This window comes from Mycena indigotica (genome assembly GCF_014461135.1).
Source record: "Mycena indigotica strain 171206Taipei chromosome Unknown Mind.scaff0003, whole genome shotgun sequence".
In the NCBI taxonomy this organism is placed as follows: Eukaryota; Fungi; Basidiomycota; class Agaricomycetes; order Agaricales; family Mycenaceae; genus Mycena; species Mycena indigotica.
The window spans coordinates 337,056-354,898 of record NW_023503002.1 but is presented as its reverse complement, the minus strand read 5'-3'; the positions used below and the strand labels follow the sequence as shown (position 1 = coordinate 354,898).

Below are 17,843 nucleotides of genomic sequence, written 5' to 3'. Positions count from 1 at the left end.
GGGAGGTTCCCAGACTGAATGCAGCACCCAGAACTCTTTTATAGTGTGCTAAAGATTGTCATGAACCTTTGTCAATACAATGTTACATTGATTTAAAAATACTTGAGACAGAAAAAGAAACATAAAATTACCCCCTTTTAACTTGGAACAGGAAAATCTGTATGACACATGAGAATTTTCTACCCTAACACTAACATTAAACCAATTAAATAAATCATAACCGTGCTTGGTATGTTTGACCTCTTTCTGCCGCGGGGTATTCCCGGGCCAAGCGCATGCTAGCACTGTATTGTCTAAGCCCTAAACGTCACCGGGTTTCCCGGACCGCGTCGCTACCAGGAAACATTTAATTGTGCTGCCCGCGCGGGCCCGTCGTGCCGCGCGCATCGGGCGGCCCGCGCCATCCGCTCCCCTACCCCGTGGCAGCGATCAGAGCGATCAGCGGTGCCTGACATCAGCGTTATATAAATCGCCATGGCACGAGACGCGGAGATTTGCCGTCCTTTTTTTCGCGCCCCACTCTTCCCTTCCCCACGTCCCCCCACGCACGACGCACGAGAAGAGAAGCGCGATGGCAGACGCGACAAAAACAGCGCAGGGACCCACGTCGGCAGGCGGGGGCGGGATGTTCCAGAATATACGCGTGTATTGGTGCGCGTTTGTGGTCTATTGGGTGAGTAGCTGGAGGAAAGCTGGGAGAAAACGCTGACGAGGCTGGGACTTGCAGGGCATCGTGCTGTTCGGATATGACACGTATGTCGCCTCCCTTGCTTGCTCCTTCCGTTGTACTCATCTGGACTTGACCCCAAGCGGTATAGCAGGCGGTGTCGTCTCACAGAAGTTTTTCCGGGCGCACTTTGGGCTGCTCGGCCCCGATGGGAAGCCCATCACCTCGAAGACCAACGCCATCTCCTCCAACGTCGTCTCCGTCCTCCAGGCTGGTGCTTTCTTCGGCGCTCTAGGCAGCGCGCCAATCTCTGGTGTGTCCTCCCGTTGTTTCTCCGACCGGTATATTAACGCTGCCAAGCCCGGATTGGCCGTCGGTGGACACTTGTGGTGTTCACCGTGATATTTTCTGTTGGCGCGGTGTTAACCACGGTTGCCTCAAAGCCCTCCAATGGCCTCGCCCTCATCTACGCCGGACGAGTCATCTCTGGCATCGGGATTGGCGCGATTAGCGCCGTCGCACCCGCATATGTCAGCGAGTGCAGCCCTAAAGAAGCACGAGGCCGCATTACGGGCCTCTTCCAGATTACGGTGGCCACCGGCGTCATGATTTCCTACTTTATCAACTGTGCGTTGTCTCTTGTTTTTCTTTTTGCCTGCGCTGACGGGTTGCCAGATGGAATTGCGCTGAACACGAAACTCGCCAACTCCAAGGCCGTGTGGCAGCTGCCTTTTGGCTTCCAGCTTGTCCCCGCCGGGCTCATGCTCCTCGGTCTGTTTACCGTCAAGGTATGCATCTTTCCGCGCAGCTTTTTCTTGTTGAAGCCTTTCCAGGAGTCCCCACGCTACCTCGCCACGCGTGACCGCAACGAAGAAGCGCTTCAGGTGTTGGCGTACCTCCGCCGCCTGCCCCCCACCTCTGACGCCGTGATCCACGAGCTCGCCGAAATCGAGAGTGCCATCGCTGAAGAGCGGGATGCCCGTCGTGGACTAGGGTGGCGCGAGGCCTTTTTCGGCAAAGGCAACTTCATCCGCTTCCTAATCGCTTTCTTCATCTTCTTCCTCCAACAATGGGGCGGACAGAACTCGGTTGGCTACTATGCTCCGCAGATATTCGCAGATATTGGATATATTGGCCCCAAAAACTCGTTGCTCGCGAGTGGGATCTACGGGGTGGTTAAAGTCGTCGCAACCGCCATCTTCGTGCTCGGCTTTGTCGATTCCTGGGGCCGCAAGATCTGCCTGTTCGTGTCCGCGATGGGCATGGGCATCTTCTTCTACATCATCGGCGCTTTGCTGAAAAGCTTCCCTCCCCCAGCAACCAGCTCCGTGGCCAACCCCGACCCGCCGCCCGCCTCAAAAGCAATGGCCGCCATGCTCTACCTCTACGTCTGCTTCTACTCGCTTGGGTGGGGTCCCCTCCCGTGGGTCTACTCCGCAGACATCTTCCCCACCCGCACGCGGCACTACGGGCTCGCGGTCGCCAGCGGCAGCCAGTGGCTGTGGAACTTTGCGCAGGCCAAGGTCACGCCCGGCGCGATCACCTCGCTCGGGTACAAGATCTTTTTGCTCTTCGGCACGATCAACATCGGCGCGATGGCGGTTTTCTCGCTGCTCATCCCCGAGACCAAGGGCCGCTCGCTCGAGGATATGGACGTCATATTTGGCGCGACGACACGCGAGGCCCGCGAGGCGCATATTGCGGAGCGGGAAATGGCGCTCGATGCAGGCAGGGATGTCAAGACGGATGCGGACGAGAAGGTTTGAGTAATGGCTTGGTTTTTGTATAGTATAGTACGCGTTTAGTACTCGCGCTGACGTTGAATCGATTTGAATGACCCAAAAGTGCTTTTGATTTTGTGTTGTAAGTCTAAGGGCAGGTAGAATGATCTATAAGCTAGCCGAATGTTAAGAGGAAGAGACTTGAGCACTGAGCTCCTTCGAGCCTCCTTGGGAGCATGTGTGTTCTAGCAGGCGCAAAGTGACCGTTTGTGAAGGAAGAGTGACTGCGGGGCGCAGACCGTCGCGGTTTGAGGCGAGCTGAAAAAGAGAGACGACACGCGAGATGAGGGCAAAGAAGAGACGGGTGATGGTTCACGTGACTGCCTACTCGGCACATCTGTAACTAGCTTAAATATCCTATGATATTCTTGAGTTGGATCTAGCTGCATTTGGACATCCAGAGGACTTGAACAGTAACTGGCAGGAGACCGGACGACCGGATTTCCAGGTACCTGTTGGCCAAATACAAATATAATATGGAATTGACATATTATATTATATTCATATCATATTTGCTGCTTGCATACTTGGAAGAATATTATATTTGTAGTATATTATATTCATATTTCCTCTGAGATATTCAATATGATATGAATATATATTCAAATATAATGTAGTGATCTCGAATGTGAGCTCTAAGGAGTCATTACCATTTGTTCAACTGGCCTTTAGCCATTCCTTGGTAATGATACCAATTGTCACTATCTTTGTTGGGCAGACATCAGATATTGTATGCTTGAGACAGAATAACTGAATCGAATACTATAGTATTTTGTTCAATTTTACCTGTGACACCTGTGGCAGAAATGTGTAACTTAGCCAATACTAAATAGCCAACTTTGATATGGTCTCCTGCCTTATATGGTAGGTCTGCACACTATGAGCACAGAAAATTTAACAATTTACAATTTTGGGCCAGTTTAGGACCTTAGAAACTTGTTGTGACCTGTGACGGGCACAAAAATTGCAGGCAAAAATGTTAATGTCACCATGACAGGGTTAATTGATATAGTGGATGTTCCATAGATACACTAAAATCAGGAATAGTTAAATACTTGACTATAATTGAATATTCCTAGGCAGTAATATAATGATATATTATATTATATTCAGCTATATTAATATTCAAGGTCTGCACTGACATCATATTATATTCATAATATCCAGAATATGTTCAATATTTATTCAAAGATATTTATTTATGGCCAGCACTATTTCCAGGCGTATCCCAGGCTCCAACACTGTGCAACAGAGTACTTGCACAATTGAAATTATTCAATCTATATGTACTAGTACTTAGCTCATAGGTATGGCCAAATGATTCTACATTGATTTACATTCGGATCCAAACTACGAAACGTTCGCCCTATAACATCCATGTCAGTGTCTCTAGTATTCTCTATTGAGGGAAACAAGGCATACTCATACTGTCCACCTACGTTTCCCGCCGGGTAGTACTCGCAGGCATAGAAGTTGGCGCCGCCCTGGAAGCGATTAGCGCGAGCACGGGAAGCGGGACCGTACACACGTATTCGGGATATATGTTGGCACAGAACGCCACTAGGTCGACTCAGCATCGTTTGGACGATGGAGAGGGGGGTATGACACACCTGCGCATCCGACGCTCTTCGTGCTCTTCCACACCATCTGCGTGTAGTGCGACGGCTGGTTCGGGTAGTCTGCCTGCATGTCAGTCATTTTCACAACCAGTCGGCCTCCACGCACACGTCTCGCCAGCCCACTCGCCCGTCGCGTCCTCAATCGTATACGGCCTGCTGCCCACCGCGAGGTTTTCTATTACCTCATCAGCGGTCTGCCAGTGGTCCACAACTACGATGAGGCTCACCGCCATACGGCCCGAGCGCGCCGCCTGAATGCGCGAACACACAGCGGTTGGCCCAGCTTTGCGCGGCACTGGCGAGGTTATCGTCCCAGGCGAGGGGCTCGGCAGCGTGCTGCGCGCGGAGGGTGTTGTGCGCCGCGAGGTAGCGCTCGAGGTCGGTGGCGGTCGTGGAACTGTCCCGCGGGTCTTTTTTGCTGGGCGAGAGCGGGTGTGGGTGTGGGTGTGGGTGTGGACGGGGGGAGGCCGAACCGGAGGCGATGAGCAGGGCGAGGACGGCGAGGGTGATGCGAAACATGGAGAAAGAGGACTGAAAGTCGAGGTGACGCCTACGAGTACGAAGGTCATACTTATACGTGCTCTCAGCCGAGTTACGCACCGAGTTAGATGCGGGAGTGGGACCTCGCGCGGGATAGGTTGTGGCAAGAGACCAAGGGTGGATTTGGGCCGCCGTCCGAAGCGGTGAAAAGTGACAGCGCCCGCGCGGAAGTGCCAACAAGAATACCATTCAGGGTATGCTACATTCAAGACCAGTTATTCGGGAACTTCCTCGGACGACCCGCGCGAGTAGCACTTGTCAACCTAAGAGGACGGTTGTGGTAATTCTAAAAGCTTGGGATGGCCGCAACCGCAAGAGAAAAAAGAGCAACACACGATCTTCATGTTTCGGACCAGGTTTCGGATTTCTGCTCTGCCCCCTGCCGCCTTCCCAATCTAAGGTGCCCCAATCTAAGGTGCGCCGGTCCGTGTGCTGGAAACGTCGTGTGCGCGACTAAACATCGCGGACAAGAGTCAAGTGGTGGAATGCGTGATTGATTCGATGATGCGGATACTAATAGGTTGCGGGTTCGATCCTCACCAGGACACCTATTATCAGATTCTGTGTGAAGGCTGGGCCCTGGCTGAGGCCGGAAATTCATCAGACATAGATATTAGGTCGTAGCCAGACCGAGAAAAGCTGCAATTATGATTATGTACCACAATCAGACCAATTTACAGGTGTCCTCAGAGAAGTGGTCCGGCAGGATGCAGGCTACTTAATTAAAATTAATTTGTACTTGATACATCATAGTGTGATTTGTTAACACCAGGCTAGGACAAAGACACCATAAAATGGTCATCTGATATAAGCTATGAGCAAATGTTTAATACAAGAGAGTGACATGCACAATAATTTGGTACAAACTGGGACCCACTTTTGATGAGTCTTATTTTTCATTTATCAGGGTTTTACTAGTACAATGGACCAATTTTTGTAACACCATTTCTCAGACATAGGTCCTTCCTTGAGGACTATTTTTGTTTAAAACCCCAGTGTGAATTATTGCATACTGTATGCACACCGGGGTTTCGGACAAAAAAGGTGGCCCAAAGCAGGACTTTTTTGTGGGAAAACCAGTGTCAAATGTGGTCAACCGATTTGAGTCACGTCAGGGCCTATGATTTATGTAAAGATTGGGCCGAGTGATTTGGGCCTGTATCTCCCACAAAAAAGTCCTACTTCAGGTCACCTTTTTTGCCCAAAACCCCGGTGTGATGCCTGCTTACCCTGAGTGATGGCTGACACATCATGTGTCACCATGATGATTGTGATCTTTGGTCATTCTTCTTCCTGACTCCCATGGCTGAATCCACGATCTTACCAACCGAGCTTGAATGGTACATATTTCGTCTGGCCGCATACAACGCCAGTGATCTAAGCGGCATCCGTGTGCTCATGCAGGTTGCCTGGCGGGTTAAAAATTGGTGATTTGGCATTTTGCATGCCACGTTCCGCTCAGCAAGGACGTTATACAGGACCGAGCCACTGCTCTACCGCGTATTTGCAATCGGATACAGCCCCGCCAATGCGCGCTATATCGCCCCCAGCATCCCTGTCCTGGACTTCTTTGCCTTCACCCGCCTTGTGCAGGACAAGGGCCCGGCGTGGTTTGCGCAGACGGTGGAAGACCTGCTCCTGATAAATCTACATCCAGGACCGACGGCGGAGGTCCTCGCAGCATGCACGGGTGTCCGCCGTCTCACCGTTTCCACACTCCGCCCTCGCCGTGATGACCCCGCCGTTCCCTTCGAAAGCGCCCTCGCCGCGCTCACACGCCTGGAGGTCTTCCACGGGCGCCTCGACCATTTTTTCGACGTGCTAGCATTGGGCTTCCACATCGCGGACCAGCTGTGCCTTGCGCATCTCACCCACGCCGAGCTCGTGGATACCCCGAGCGCCGGCCGGCCGCCGGTCGACAGGGACCGGCTCTGGCGGGCGGTCCTCGCACTGCCGTCTCTCACGCATCTCGCCTGCTCGACCGCGCACTGGGCTGCCCTGTCGGCCGACTCGGCCGACGCCGTCGTCGCGGCGCTGCACCCGGCGGGGCGGCTGCACGCCTTTGTGTTGATCCGCTACAGCCCCGGTACAGTCCCGCGAGTCAGCGCCGCGCTCCGGCAGCGCGCGGGCTTCGTGTTGTTCATCCACGGTATTGGATATTGGGCGCAGGACTGGAGTAACGGCGCGAGCCTGCACGAGGAGGGCGACTTTTGGACGCAAGCGGACGAGTTCATCCGGAAGCGCACTGCGGCAGCGGGTGGTGACAACGGTAAGAGTACTTCACTGGCACAGATTATTGATCCTTGTGCGGCTTATAGGAGATACCTATGCCCTGCATACACCCCATCCAATACCAAACCTGGACCAGGACTGGGGGAAAATAATAGAGTCCTAAATGATGGCAGTGCCTTGAATGCATATTCCACAGTTATTCCTGACATGACTTTTAGCTGTCTGATATAAGTATTTGGGCTTTTGACAACTTGAAGCTTTTACCTGTTGTTTACCTGTAAATTAGGCTGGAATATGCATGATGATCATATACTACTAGTAGTAGTGTCTCTTTCAGGCTGTGAATCCTCCTTAAAACAGATCAAGCTTTTATTAAATCAACCTAGGGAGCTTTAGAGTTTGGTTGTGTGCTCAACTACAGTATTGCTCAGTTACGATGGAAGCTGGTCACGTACTTAGATGCTCCAAGGATCTGCCCCGTGCCCCACCAGCTGATGGTGTGAATTCAATGTGAATTACTTACCTTCGCTGAATTTATTCAACGATGGCAATCACTCTATGGCGCCGTGGTATAGTAAGCGCCGTATACTACGGGTACGGTCTCCAGGCCATTGGCAGACCCATATTCAGATCCTCAGAAGTTGTGCGGAAGGCGACACAAGCCCGCTTCTGTTACGTACTCAACGCCAACGAGCGGAGTATATAGGTGGTCGCATTGCGCATATACCGGCCAGCAAAACTATACCGCCATGTCTCCCCCTTTTGCTTTGCGCCTTTTCTCTCTGACCGCCCTCGCGGGGTTGGCGGCGGCGACCATTCGCACGTACGACGGAAACGGTGCGAATTCCAATTCGGCGGGCGGGAGTCGGTGCTGATTAATGTGGACAGCGACGCTGTGGACACCGAGCTTCTACCCCGGCGCGTGCGGGACCATCGTGCACGCCTCAGACCACGCAGTCGCACTCTCGGCGAACCTCTTCAGCACGACGCTTTGCGGGCAGATCGTCGCCATCGAGAACACAGGTAAGCTCAAGCCCATACACCCCCAAGTCTGCTTTTAACTGCTTGCGCCTATGTTTTAGACAAGGGTTTCGGCGGCGAGGTCACCGTGGGCGACCTCTGCGACGAATGCGCGCCAACGGATATCAAAATCACTTCTGGCGGATATGTATCGCTGGCGGGTGGCGCGGACAAGTTCCCCGCAGAGTGGGTTTTGGGAATCTTTGATTAGCACTTGGTGTTACTTCGGCCCTGTCGTTCAAATGGATCCCGAGTGAATCGTTGTTCTCCGAACCGCATCGAGTTTGGCACAATAACGACGGCAAGAAAGCCCCGCATGAAATGGATGCAAATAGATGTAACATTTCGACCAAAACTTAGAGCAATGTATATTAGGGTGGGCTATTGTTGGAGTATCTGCAAATACGGGTTAGCGCTGGTTTCGGCTAGCGAGGCACAGGTTACACACCTATGAAGCCGGTCGCCATCTAGTTCACTACCGCCTTTTTCTTCTTCGCAATGCGTTTCTTCTTCTTCCCGGTCCTGCGCTTTTTGACTTTCGTTTTGGTGGGCTTGGGCTCCGGAGCCTTGCTAGTTGTGGGGGCGGCCCCACGCACACGCAGTCTCCCGTCCTTGAGCGTCTCGGTGACAATAGGGCTGGCGGCAGGGCGGAATTTATAATCGTTCGAGTAGCTAAACAAGGTGTTGGCAGTGGACTAGCGGGAAGGGAAAAGAGGACATACCGATTCGCATATATGACCTTTGGCTTCGTCTCTTTCCCAATCCCACGCCGTAGGACTAACCAAGCTAGCAAGGCGACGAGGAGCATGGAGAGGAGGTGTCTGCGCCATAGCGGTTTGGGCTGGATTTGAAGGCGCGGTCGAGGGGGAGGTGTACGGGGTTCCTCTGCCGTAGGGTCAGAGAGGGTTACATCGTCTTCCTCCTCTTCCTTGGGCTGGACGGGCTTGTCGTCGACGTCGTCAGCAAGGCCGGTCATTGAGGCACGTAAGCGTGACCGGCGATCAGTCACGAATCGCTTACCTACTCTTCACGCCCATCACATACCCACCCTCCCCGCGTCGCCAGTGGATGAGCACGTACTTCTCCAACCACTCCAACCAGTCGCGCTTCCTCGCCATCTCCCAAGCGAGCTCCACCACCACCACCGCGACTGCCACTGTCCCAGCCCCCGCCCCGCCAGCCCAGAAGACAACCCGCCGCTCCACATCGAAGCACTTCTCCACCTCTGTCGATACCCACCACCAGGACAGCGGCTCATCCAGCCCTGCGACCCCGATAGTCCACCCTCTGCGCAACACGTGGGTCTTCTGGTTCCGCCAGCAGCGATCGCCGGGGAACAAGCTGCTCGATTACGAGGAGGGCATCAAGAAAATCGCGTCCTTCGCCAGCGTCGAGTCGTTCTGGTCGCTGCAGACACATCTCACGCCCCCCTCTGCGCTCACCCCCACCACGGACTATCTGCTCTTTCACGCTGGGATTGCGCGCCCGGTTTGGGAGGATCCAGGGAATATCAATGGTGGGAAGTGGATTTTGCGTCTGAGAAAGGGTGTCGCCGATCGAATCTGGGAGTCCCTGCTGTGTGCCGTGGCAGGAGACATGTTTGCCGGGCATCGCGGTGTGTGGCTTGCTCATCCTCTGCTCCATTCATATTGACGTCTTTCAAGAAACGAAAGACAGCTGGGAAGATGAAGACTCGTCAGACATCGACTCGAGCAACAACGCCGACTCTGTCGATGCCCTCCCCGAGATCTGCGGCTGCACGATAAGCGTGCGCGCCAGCGAGGATATTGTGTCGCTTTGGAACCGCGTCGACCACGATGTTAAGACGCGTGAGCGCATTCGCGAGACGATGAAGCAGGTGTTGGGGCTGCCCCAGGGCACAAATCTGGAGTACAAGTCCAACAACGGTGCGGCTACACTTATTCATTTAGGCTATTTTGCTTATCTCTTTGGTAGACTCCATGCAGGATAAGGACCGCAACGCCTTCAGAGCATTGGCTTCTTCGTCCTCCCTCTCGTTGTCGACCTCTCTTGGAACGATCTCTGCCGCCGCTTAGCTTAGCACCGAATTGTTTATTGCTACTTCTATGTAATACCGCGTGAGTATACCTTGTTGTCTGCATCATCTGTATCTTTTCTGCCCTCAATCTCAAGAGAAAGGTTAGGAGCCAGCGCTTATTATGTATTTGACAGAAGTTCACAGAAGCTCACTTTAGCTCGTAATCGACTCCCGATACTCATGCCTCGAGAATTCAGGGTCGCCTTGATGAAGCAACCTTAAATTTATGTAACTTGACGGGTCGATGAATCTCACCACCTTACTTTGCCCTTTCCCTCCACCATCCACCGACGAGCAAGTCGGGTTATGCATTTTCACTTCGTGCGGCCGAACGGCGAGCCCCTGCCACGGTTAACGTTGGCGTATGTCGTTCTTCGAGATGTGCTTATTGGGCTTGAAGTTGCTCATTTTCACCTCGCAGTGTAAACACAACGGTCTGTGGTATCCAGTATGGAACCGCAGGAGCGCTTGCCGGTGGCCTTGTCCTCGGATCCGACGCATTCTGGCATGCGTCCACTGTCTTGCAGCTGGTGCGTGCTAGCATAGCATACTAAGTTTTGGTACGAATATGAACCTTTTCTACGCAGGGCACGCGCGGAGGCTATCTTGCACTCAGAGCCAGCTTTGGACCCGGCGCTCTGGCCTTCGGAATCTGCGGAAGTATCTTCGGTTTGACACTTCTCCCAAGCATCGCCGCCGTCGACGCTGGCGCCGCGTACTACCGCCAACGCCTGCCTGTTTTCAGCGAGCATTTTGACCGCAAATTTCCAGAGGGCGTGGTCAGCGAGCTCCTACCGGCGCTGGTTCACCTCGGTGGGGTCATGTACCTGTGCCGGCATCGCATTCCCTGGACAAAAGCACCAATGACCAACGGGTTGGCGTTGTTGGGGTGTGGCCTGGCCGTTGCGGCGCAGGATGCATTGCTTGTAAGGTACCTGATAAGTAAGGGTAGACCAGCTATGTCTTTGCCCCCCAAGGTCTAATTGAATGCATATACATCTCTTGAATCAATTTTTTTTCATCCGATAAGATAAGATAGTCGAGCGTGACGTCGTGACACCAGCTCTTTCCTTTTCTTTCTTCCCTGACATGGAGCCATGCCTCTGCACGAAACCCGCGGTGAACAGATGTTCCGCATGCAGGACAGGTATATACTCCAATGCATTCCGTCTGCTTCCCCTCATAGTGACCCCCAAACAGTTTCTTATTGTGGACCAGTTTGCCAGACGGGTGAGTGGCATGGACCTGTAGCGCCAGCTGGAGCTAATTTGACGACCCATAGCCGACTGGAAGGCGCACAAGACACATTGCAAGGCGTTTCAGAAACTCGGGCAAGTGCCGCCAGTTCCGGAAACTCTCCTGAGGCGCCTTGAAGAGATGCTTCGTGTTGGCCGGCAGCACACGATCTACGAGCAGAGCTCCGCGCTGGGGCTCGATCCCAGCCTGATATCCGGCACGATGTATGTGTTACACTCTTTTCGTCGCGACGGCAATGCTCATTGGAAACCAGCGGTGCGGATGTCTTCAAAGAAAGCGGTGAGAAAGGCCATTTTTGGCGCCTTGGAGAGGACGAGCGAAAGAAATGGGACGACAAGGCGGCGGCTATTACTCGCAAGGCGCAACAATTTTGGATATCATACCTTTCTCCGTTAACGTCCGCCTTTTCTCAATAGATTTCGCGGCGTTCTGACATCGATTTTGCAGTGTCAAATATGAGTGGGTTGATATTGTGTTGGACGCGGTCCTCAATGTGAGGCTTCCAGGGTATAACAATGTTATGTGGCAAAACCAGGTGCGTGTCTGTCGTGCAAGAAGTCTGAAGCACACTGAAAATATAATGCAGGTCAACGCAAACATCCTTGCCGGCCTCTTTCCACACCTTCATCGATTTACCCCCACACAAAACACAACTCTCCTCGACATATTTGCCTCCCCTGCATGGCATGACGACGGCACTTTCCGTCTGGAGACTGGAACCACTGTCCTCTTCGCCCATGGCCGACCCACAGCTAATTTGATTGACCAACTCATTGGCCGTTGCTTGAGCTGGACACGACCGTACTCTGAAATCGACAAGCTTTTGTGTTGCGTCGCGCTTCCAATTCAGAAGTGTTGGCCGGACATAGCGGGTACACGAATACTTGACCTCGCATTTGCGATGCTCAGTCCGGGGAGGCCCGGTCCTGCCAAGGGAAGAACGGTACCCGGCGACAAAATATTGGAGGTTAGCTGTCCGCTTTCAAGCTTTCATGTTGTCTTATTTGTGCTAGATCGCCGAGACATCTCCCACCGCCTGCAAGCACTTGCTGCCGGTAATTCATATCATGTGTCGTGCGCGGTCACCACCCATGATCAGCCATCCCGACAATCGAATTCTTGAGCTGTGCGAATCGTTCGGCATTTCTTTACGCGACGACGAGTCTGGTCTAACCGCCCAACTCGCGAGGGACTTCCGGTTTTGTGCCGCCAGTACGAGTAGAATGGAGCGGTTGGTTCTGGAGGGACGGGCGGGCGAGTTAGACAAGTATGGGATCTCGATCAAGGACCACTCGCTAGCGGAGCTCAGGCAGATGAACAAGGAGGCCATGGATCGGCTGGGAAACCCTCAAATTCTTTGAATATCCGATTACAAAGTATGCAAGTTCTTCCGATATTACTGTTAAGTTACAAATATTACTTAGGTCGTATATTCCAATGCTATTGTATCGTATTCGTGATTGTCCATGACCACAACAGTGACGTCTGTCCTTGGTCTTCAAGTTGTCATCCGCGATGCTTCTCCCGCGGTCTGACCTTGTCGTTCCTCAACTCTAGAGGTCTTGGTCGTCCATTCATCCGCTCATAAACCCCACACGCATTGCAGATCTGCGCGCCCGCCTTGTTCCTCCGCCACACACTCGTCTTGCGTGTTCCACAGTGGGAACAGCTGGGGGCGCTTGGGTCCCCGCTATCAGACTCGCTTGTCATTTGCTCGCGGTCGACATCGATGAGTGCTTGTGGCCGGGGGGCGCGTCGCGTGGAAAGATAAACCCCACATGCGTTACACAATGGCGCGTGGGTCTTGGGGTCTCGACGCCAAACGGGGGTGCTTGTCGCGCCGCAGTGGGAGCAGCTTCGCTGGCCGCCGGAGGGAGTAGGGGGCGGTCCTTCTGTTAACTGGATTGTCGGGGGAGCTGCCGGGCTCCCATAAGGACTGGATGAGCTTCCCGACGATGGGTATGGATACGGCTGGTGCTGCGATGCAGACGAAGCTTGGTAGCCATTATAGTTGCCGTAAGGACTGGCTGCTTGCTGCGGATAACCAGGGCTGTAGACTGTGTTTCTGGGATCGGCATATTGCTGGCCTTGTAAGCCTGTTCCTGGGGCTTGGTTGTATGCTGCTGGAGGGTAGCCAGTGTTGGGAGGGAAATATGCTCCCGTGTTTGGATCTACGATATATGGTCAGCACTTGTAGCTCTAGCAGAACCGGACAAGCATACCTTGGTTCCATCCAGTTTGTGCTGGCCATTGATTGTAGCCTTCTCCGCCTGCGTTCCAGTTCGAATTCGGGTAACTCATTTCACGAGTCGTCGCACAAATGGCCTACTCGACTGAGTAGAGCGAGAGCACTATCGGAGGGTAAGCCTACGCAGCCTTTCGTCGAAGGTATTTCAAGCAAATCCTTGAATGACTCACAAAAATCGCGCATTAAACTTGTTTCCGTCCTATGCCGTTGGGCCGTCGCAGGGCCTCTCCATCCGTTTAGCCACATCCGACCGCAGCGTATGCGCGCGAGGCGCCGCCATTCGTGAATCTCCCTCGTAACGCCCAGCTGCAGTTTCACAGTGAATGGCCGGAGTTCTACTGCCCGTGTGCCTCCTAGATTCAAGTTGTGGGCCGTGATAGTTAGAGGTGTCGTTGGGGGGGGATGACGTTCAGAGCCAACGTCGGACGCGGCCTGTCAAGCGCAGATGACTCACGGGGCGATCTCCCCGCTCGCAGCTGCACCGGATGAAGGCACGCAACGCGAGCGAGTCGACCGGCGCGGGACCCGACATGACTCATCTTCTCGCAGTGATTCTTGCGCTGTCGATCACCGATAAAACAAAATCAAAGTACTGTGCAGTGCTCGTGAGCGATTGCGATGGTCCTGAGTCCGTGATTGCGAGGACTTGCTGCGTACTACTAGGCCGCAGGCGCGAATCAGATAGATCCTGCCAACGCCACGTGCCCACTCGAGTGGACACGGCGTAGACAGGCGCATCGAGACTGTCAGTGGCTTGCCACCAACACGAAACGGGGAGGGAGCATCTGACGCTGTAGATCGACCGCGGATACTAGTAGACCTAAAAGCTAACAAAAGAATCAATATACTTATGTAGTAGCAAAGCTGTAGAGCGCAACTCATTGTGGTTGTGGAGTTACTATTGGCTCCATCTTGTGCCTGGCAATAGTTTGTGCTACCAGCGGTAGATGAAATACTATCCAGCCGGGAAGATGTGGATGCGGCCCCGGGCCAGGGGAGGTATACTAAGTACCGTCGACGTCTTGGTAGCAATGGGCCCAGGTATGATCATATAATACTGGAGGTGTACGAGACTCGAGTCTACGCGCAAGGGTTTCTGAAAACATTGAATATAGCACCGAGGGCCAAACTTGAAATTGAGCACTCAATATTAAGGAGTTCAGCGTTGATATGGTCTAGCCCATGGACCACTCTGTCGGGATGTTTAGCTTTACGGTAGCTGCGGCACAAGTACTTACTGACTGGCAGACTGGGACGTTCAGGCAGGTCGAGAAATTAGAATCATCTCGGCAGACAAGTCGCCGGTGGGGCCCGGAGCCGAAACTTGAAGTCGGGAGAGTTGCGGGAGAGGAAAAGTGTGATGAGTCACACGCTCTCGGCTTCGATGATGCAAGAAATCAAGAAGATACTTATCCGAAAACTTTCGGATCCCAATGAGTCTGCCAGTGACATGGAAAGCAATCGAAAGTTCACCATGAGAGCTATATTTTTATGGAGAAATTGGCTTTAAATCCACCTCTTGCTCTGCAGTCGCCCTGCAATTGTCCTTGAATTATCCATCCCCGGAACCTGGCCGAGCGTTTTGTGCAGTATCCATGGTGATAGCCTGATTCCTGCCAGATCGATATCGCCGAGGATGTGATGTCACGGCACCGCCACCCGACACCCATGTCTTTCCTTAGGTGGGGCGCGCATGCTCTTGACCAGCATGTCGGCGCCGCGCGTTCGACAAAAGCGATTACCCAAGCCGCCAGCGTGTGATGCATGCAAGGCGCGGCGCGTACTGTGCCATCCTCAGCCAAACGGTGCGCTAGCTGGCAGGTGTCTTCTGTTGCGTGGTGCTGAATCGTAGCCTTAGGCGCGCCCTGTCCGCGATGTGCTGAGAAAGGGGTCAAGTAAGTGGCTATAGTGCTGTGGCGCTCTTAGCGTTTGCTCACGGGAACATTTGAGGTGTACTACGACGTATGTTCCCCGGGGGCGCCCACGACAGATCATTGCTCCATCGAGCGAAGCCCCTCCTGTTACGGCCAGCTCTTCATCGATGGCTCTTCTCACCATGGATACGATCCGTATAGAGCACGGGCCAGAGCTGACTCCCCAACGCGTCGCCCATTTCTTCGATTGTTCGTGGCAGCGTCACCGTCCTCTTCAGAGTTGACATACGGCAGGTTTTGAGCATCTTCCACAGATCTTGCACCCACTCATCAAGGCCACCAACGTGAGGACCTACATTCGCTCGGTTTCCTTCCAGCTTGACCTGCTTCCGCCACAACTGGGCGTATTGGCGCTCTGCATTATTGCGTATACTTCGCTCGTGTCCTTCGACGAGTCTGTCCTCGGCCCAGGTCTGCGGCCAGCATCCTTGGGTGATACGACTTTCTTCGAATCACCGGAGTTGGTTGGACTGTGTGGGTCACGGCGGGCGCCAGCCTGTCGCGCCTTTCACACGCGGGCGTTGCGTGCGGCATGGGACTTGGGTATCATGCTGCAGCCTTCAAAGGAGAACGCGGCTTCGTGCTGGATCCTCGATCTACTCGAGCAATGTGAGTTTTTTCTCCTCTTATTTTCGCTCCGTCAATATATTACAGATGATTTTTCCGGACTCTCAAGGCCTTGGGCCACCGCATACATCTCCCACGTCCGCGCTCTGGCACCGATATGGAGGGCAACAAAGGATCCAGTTGTACAGAACCCCGTCGAGTGGGCGGGATTTCTTGTTAGTTAGTCAACCTCTGGGATGTATGGCGACTGATCATGAGGATATGTTACAGCTGTCTGAAGCGTTGCTCTCGACCCGCAGCCGGAAACCCCTACTTGTGTATGTCATTGTTCACTTGAGTTCCAATGTGTTGTGACTAAAAATAACATACTAGAACTTTAGAGGACCAACTTCTTCTCTCTGGCCCCGAACCAGGTTCAATGGACGAATTACTCGCCACATTGGAATCCGCGGCCTCGTCCGATCGGCCGGACCACGTAGTCTATGCAATGACGAAGCCACGCAAGTTCTTTTCTTTTGGCCGTGGTAGATAAGCTGAGTTGAATCATTCAGTCATGTTTCATGCCACAATACTTGCGCGCACGCTCTGGCAAAACCTGACCGGCGACCACGCCCGTTTCTCGACTATATCCGAATCGCACGTCATCCACTTCCTTTCCTCCTTACAACAAATGCTGGCGATTTTGAGCCATGTGCTGTCGAAGGCGGAGCTCTATCTCACTATCACCGATGCAAACTATCAAGGGGACGCGCCACGCGGCTCGCTGGCCGCTGCTGGGCGCGACGTTTACGCGGCTGCGCGAATTCCTAACCCCGCCGGAGCCTTCAAAGTCACGCAGACCAGTGATGCCGCCGCGGTCCGCGCATGTGCCTACGGGCTTATCGTAGGGTTTGCGGCCGTCGCATTGCCCTTCGAACAAGAAATCCGCTTGAGGCTCGAGTTACTAGATAAGCCCGACCAGTCGCCGACCGAGCGCCGTCTCTTGGCGCGGCTAACCACACTTTCCTCGCAAGCCAGGGGACTCACGCGCTCTGCCACGAGGGCGCTGGCGCGAGGCATCCGCCTCTTGCCCGCAGTGCACTATATTCCGGCCCGCTTCAACATCATCAAGGAATACGCAAAATTTGCGCTGGAGGATGTGTGTATGGAAACCTTCGCCATGTGGGACCCCCGCCTGCGCGACCTCGAAATGTACGCCCCCCCCCGTTATTGCCTTTTCTAAGTTTGATCGACGGATGTAGCTTCCTCTCAGAGCTGACAATGGCGCGGTACTCGCTCGATCTCAGTCGCCAACCGGCAACGGAGACACTGATCGGGCAGATCGATGCATACCTAGCACACGCTTCGATGTTCTGCAACCCTGACAATGCCGGTGCTCCTGACCGTGGATTGGGAGCAGTCGATCTAGATTTGGCGGCTTCTCTGGATCCTGACGCCGCGCGCCACGGACGTATTGGCCTCGAGGTAGCGGTCACTGATGCACATGCATTTGCTGCTGCGTATGGTAGTTTAGGTATATAAAACTATATAGATTGCTGGTGGTGTGGACGTGGAAGTATTGACTGGCCCTCCAGAGTCCAAAGTTTACTCTGAATCCGGCTCCCAAAAGTTAATTTGAAAAGTATTAAGTTTCTCAATGAATTTTCTTTTTCCACATTGCACTGAACAGCGCCCATGCATCCACTACTTACCTGAACCAGCTGCTTAGGGCTGTAGGCACCTGTTACTTGGTAATTGATTTTCTGGCTGGGATGGCGGCCGGTATGGATGCGGATAGGCGAGGACTCGGAGCACCGCGTGCAGGTGAGTAGGGGGGACTGCAAGGCGCGTGGGTCAGGTCGGATGTGGTAGAGGCGATGGAGCGGTTTGTGCAACTTGCAAGGGAGCTCGAGCGGATGTACTAGTGGTGAAGGACTTTC

The 17,843-nt window shown here is 53.5% G+C and overlaps 8 protein-coding genes across 8 annotated transcripts; 6 read left to right on the top strand and 2 right to left on the bottom strand.

Annotated features, from left to right (window-relative positions):
• Positions 1-520: 520 nt before the first annotated feature.
• MIND_00296800 (uncharacterized protein) lies at positions 521-2,433 on the top strand (the record flags this gene model as incomplete). Its single annotated transcript, XM_037359830.1, has 5 exons — positions 521-673; positions 728-980; positions 1,028-1,294; positions 1,343-1,455; positions 1,501-2,433. Exons 1-5 carry the CDS (start codon positions 572-574, stop codon positions 2,431-2,433), a joined length of 1,668 nt encoding a protein of 555 aa, XP_037222715.1. The 5' UTR covers positions 521-571.
• Positions 2,434-5,909: 3,476 nt separating this feature from the next.
• Positions 5,910-7,002, top strand: MIND_00296700 (uncharacterized protein; the record flags this gene model as incomplete). The annotated part of the gene is made up of 3 exons (XM_037359829.1): positions 5,910-6,034; positions 6,086-6,876; positions 6,926-7,002. 3 exons carry the CDS (start codon positions 5,910-5,912, stop codon positions 7,000-7,002), a joined length of 993 nt encoding a protein of 330 aa, XP_037222714.1.
• A 395-nt stretch (positions 7,003-7,397) lies between these two features.
• MIND_00296600 (uncharacterized protein) lies at positions 7,398-8,070 on the top strand (the record flags this gene model as incomplete). The annotated part of the gene is made up of 4 exons (XM_037359828.1): positions 7,398-7,433; positions 7,481-7,676; positions 7,728-7,862; positions 7,922-8,070. The coding sequence occupies 4 exons, from the start codon at positions 7,398-7,400 to the stop codon at positions 8,068-8,070; spliced, it is 516 nt and encodes a 171-aa protein (XP_037222713.1).
• Positions 8,071-8,326: 256 nt separating this feature from the next.
• Positions 8,327-8,835, bottom strand: MIND_00296500 (uncharacterized protein; the record flags this gene model as incomplete). The annotated part of the gene is made up of 2 exons (XM_037359827.1): positions 8,327-8,531; positions 8,582-8,835. The coding sequence occupies 2 exons, from the start codon at positions 8,833-8,835 to the stop codon at positions 8,327-8,329; spliced, it is 459 nt and encodes a 152-aa protein (XP_037222712.1).
• Positions 8,836-8,885: 50 nt separating this feature from the next.
• On the top strand, positions 8,886-9,916 carry MIND_00296400 (Translation initiation factor eIF4e; the record flags this gene model as incomplete). The annotated part of the gene is made up of 3 exons (XM_037359826.1): positions 8,886-9,474; positions 9,524-9,766; positions 9,816-9,916. The coding sequence occupies exons 1-3, from the start codon at positions 8,928-8,930 to the stop codon at positions 9,914-9,916; spliced, it is 891 nt and encodes a 296-aa protein (XP_037222711.1). The 5' UTR covers positions 8,886-8,927.
• A 308-nt stretch (positions 9,917-10,224) lies between these two features.
• On the top strand, positions 10,225-12,536 carry MIND_00296300 (MYND-type domain-containing protein; the record flags this gene model as incomplete). The annotated part of the gene is made up of 10 exons (XM_037359825.1): positions 10,225-10,280; positions 10,340-10,448; positions 10,506-10,849; positions 11,046-11,065; positions 11,119-11,148; positions 11,201-11,378; positions 11,429-11,572; positions 11,623-11,710; positions 11,762-12,142; positions 12,189-12,536. 10 exons carry the CDS (start codon positions 10,225-10,227, stop codon positions 12,534-12,536), a joined length of 1,698 nt encoding a protein of 565 aa, XP_037222710.1.
• A 145-nt stretch (positions 12,537-12,681) lies between these two features.
• Positions 12,682-13,476, bottom strand: MIND_00296200 (Gata zinc finger domain-containing protein; the record flags this gene model as incomplete). Its single annotated transcript, XM_037359824.1, has 2 exons — positions 12,682-13,346; positions 13,398-13,476. The coding sequence occupies 2 exons, from the start codon at positions 13,474-13,476 to the stop codon at positions 12,682-12,684; spliced, it is 744 nt and encodes a 247-aa protein (XP_037222709.1).
• A 1,655-nt stretch (positions 13,477-15,131) lies between these two features.
• MIND_00296100 (Zn(2)-C6 fungal-type domain-containing protein) lies at positions 15,132-17,445 on the top strand (the record flags this gene model as incomplete). Its single annotated transcript, XM_037359823.1, has 9 exons — positions 15,132-15,228; positions 15,282-15,318; positions 15,374-15,546; positions 15,592-15,966; positions 16,012-16,139; positions 16,195-16,241; positions 16,297-16,424; positions 16,476-17,115; positions 17,166-17,445. 9 exons carry the CDS (start codon positions 15,132-15,134, stop codon positions 17,443-17,445), a joined length of 1,905 nt encoding a protein of 634 aa, XP_037222708.1.
• Between the last annotated feature and the right edge of the window lie 398 nt (positions 17,446-17,843).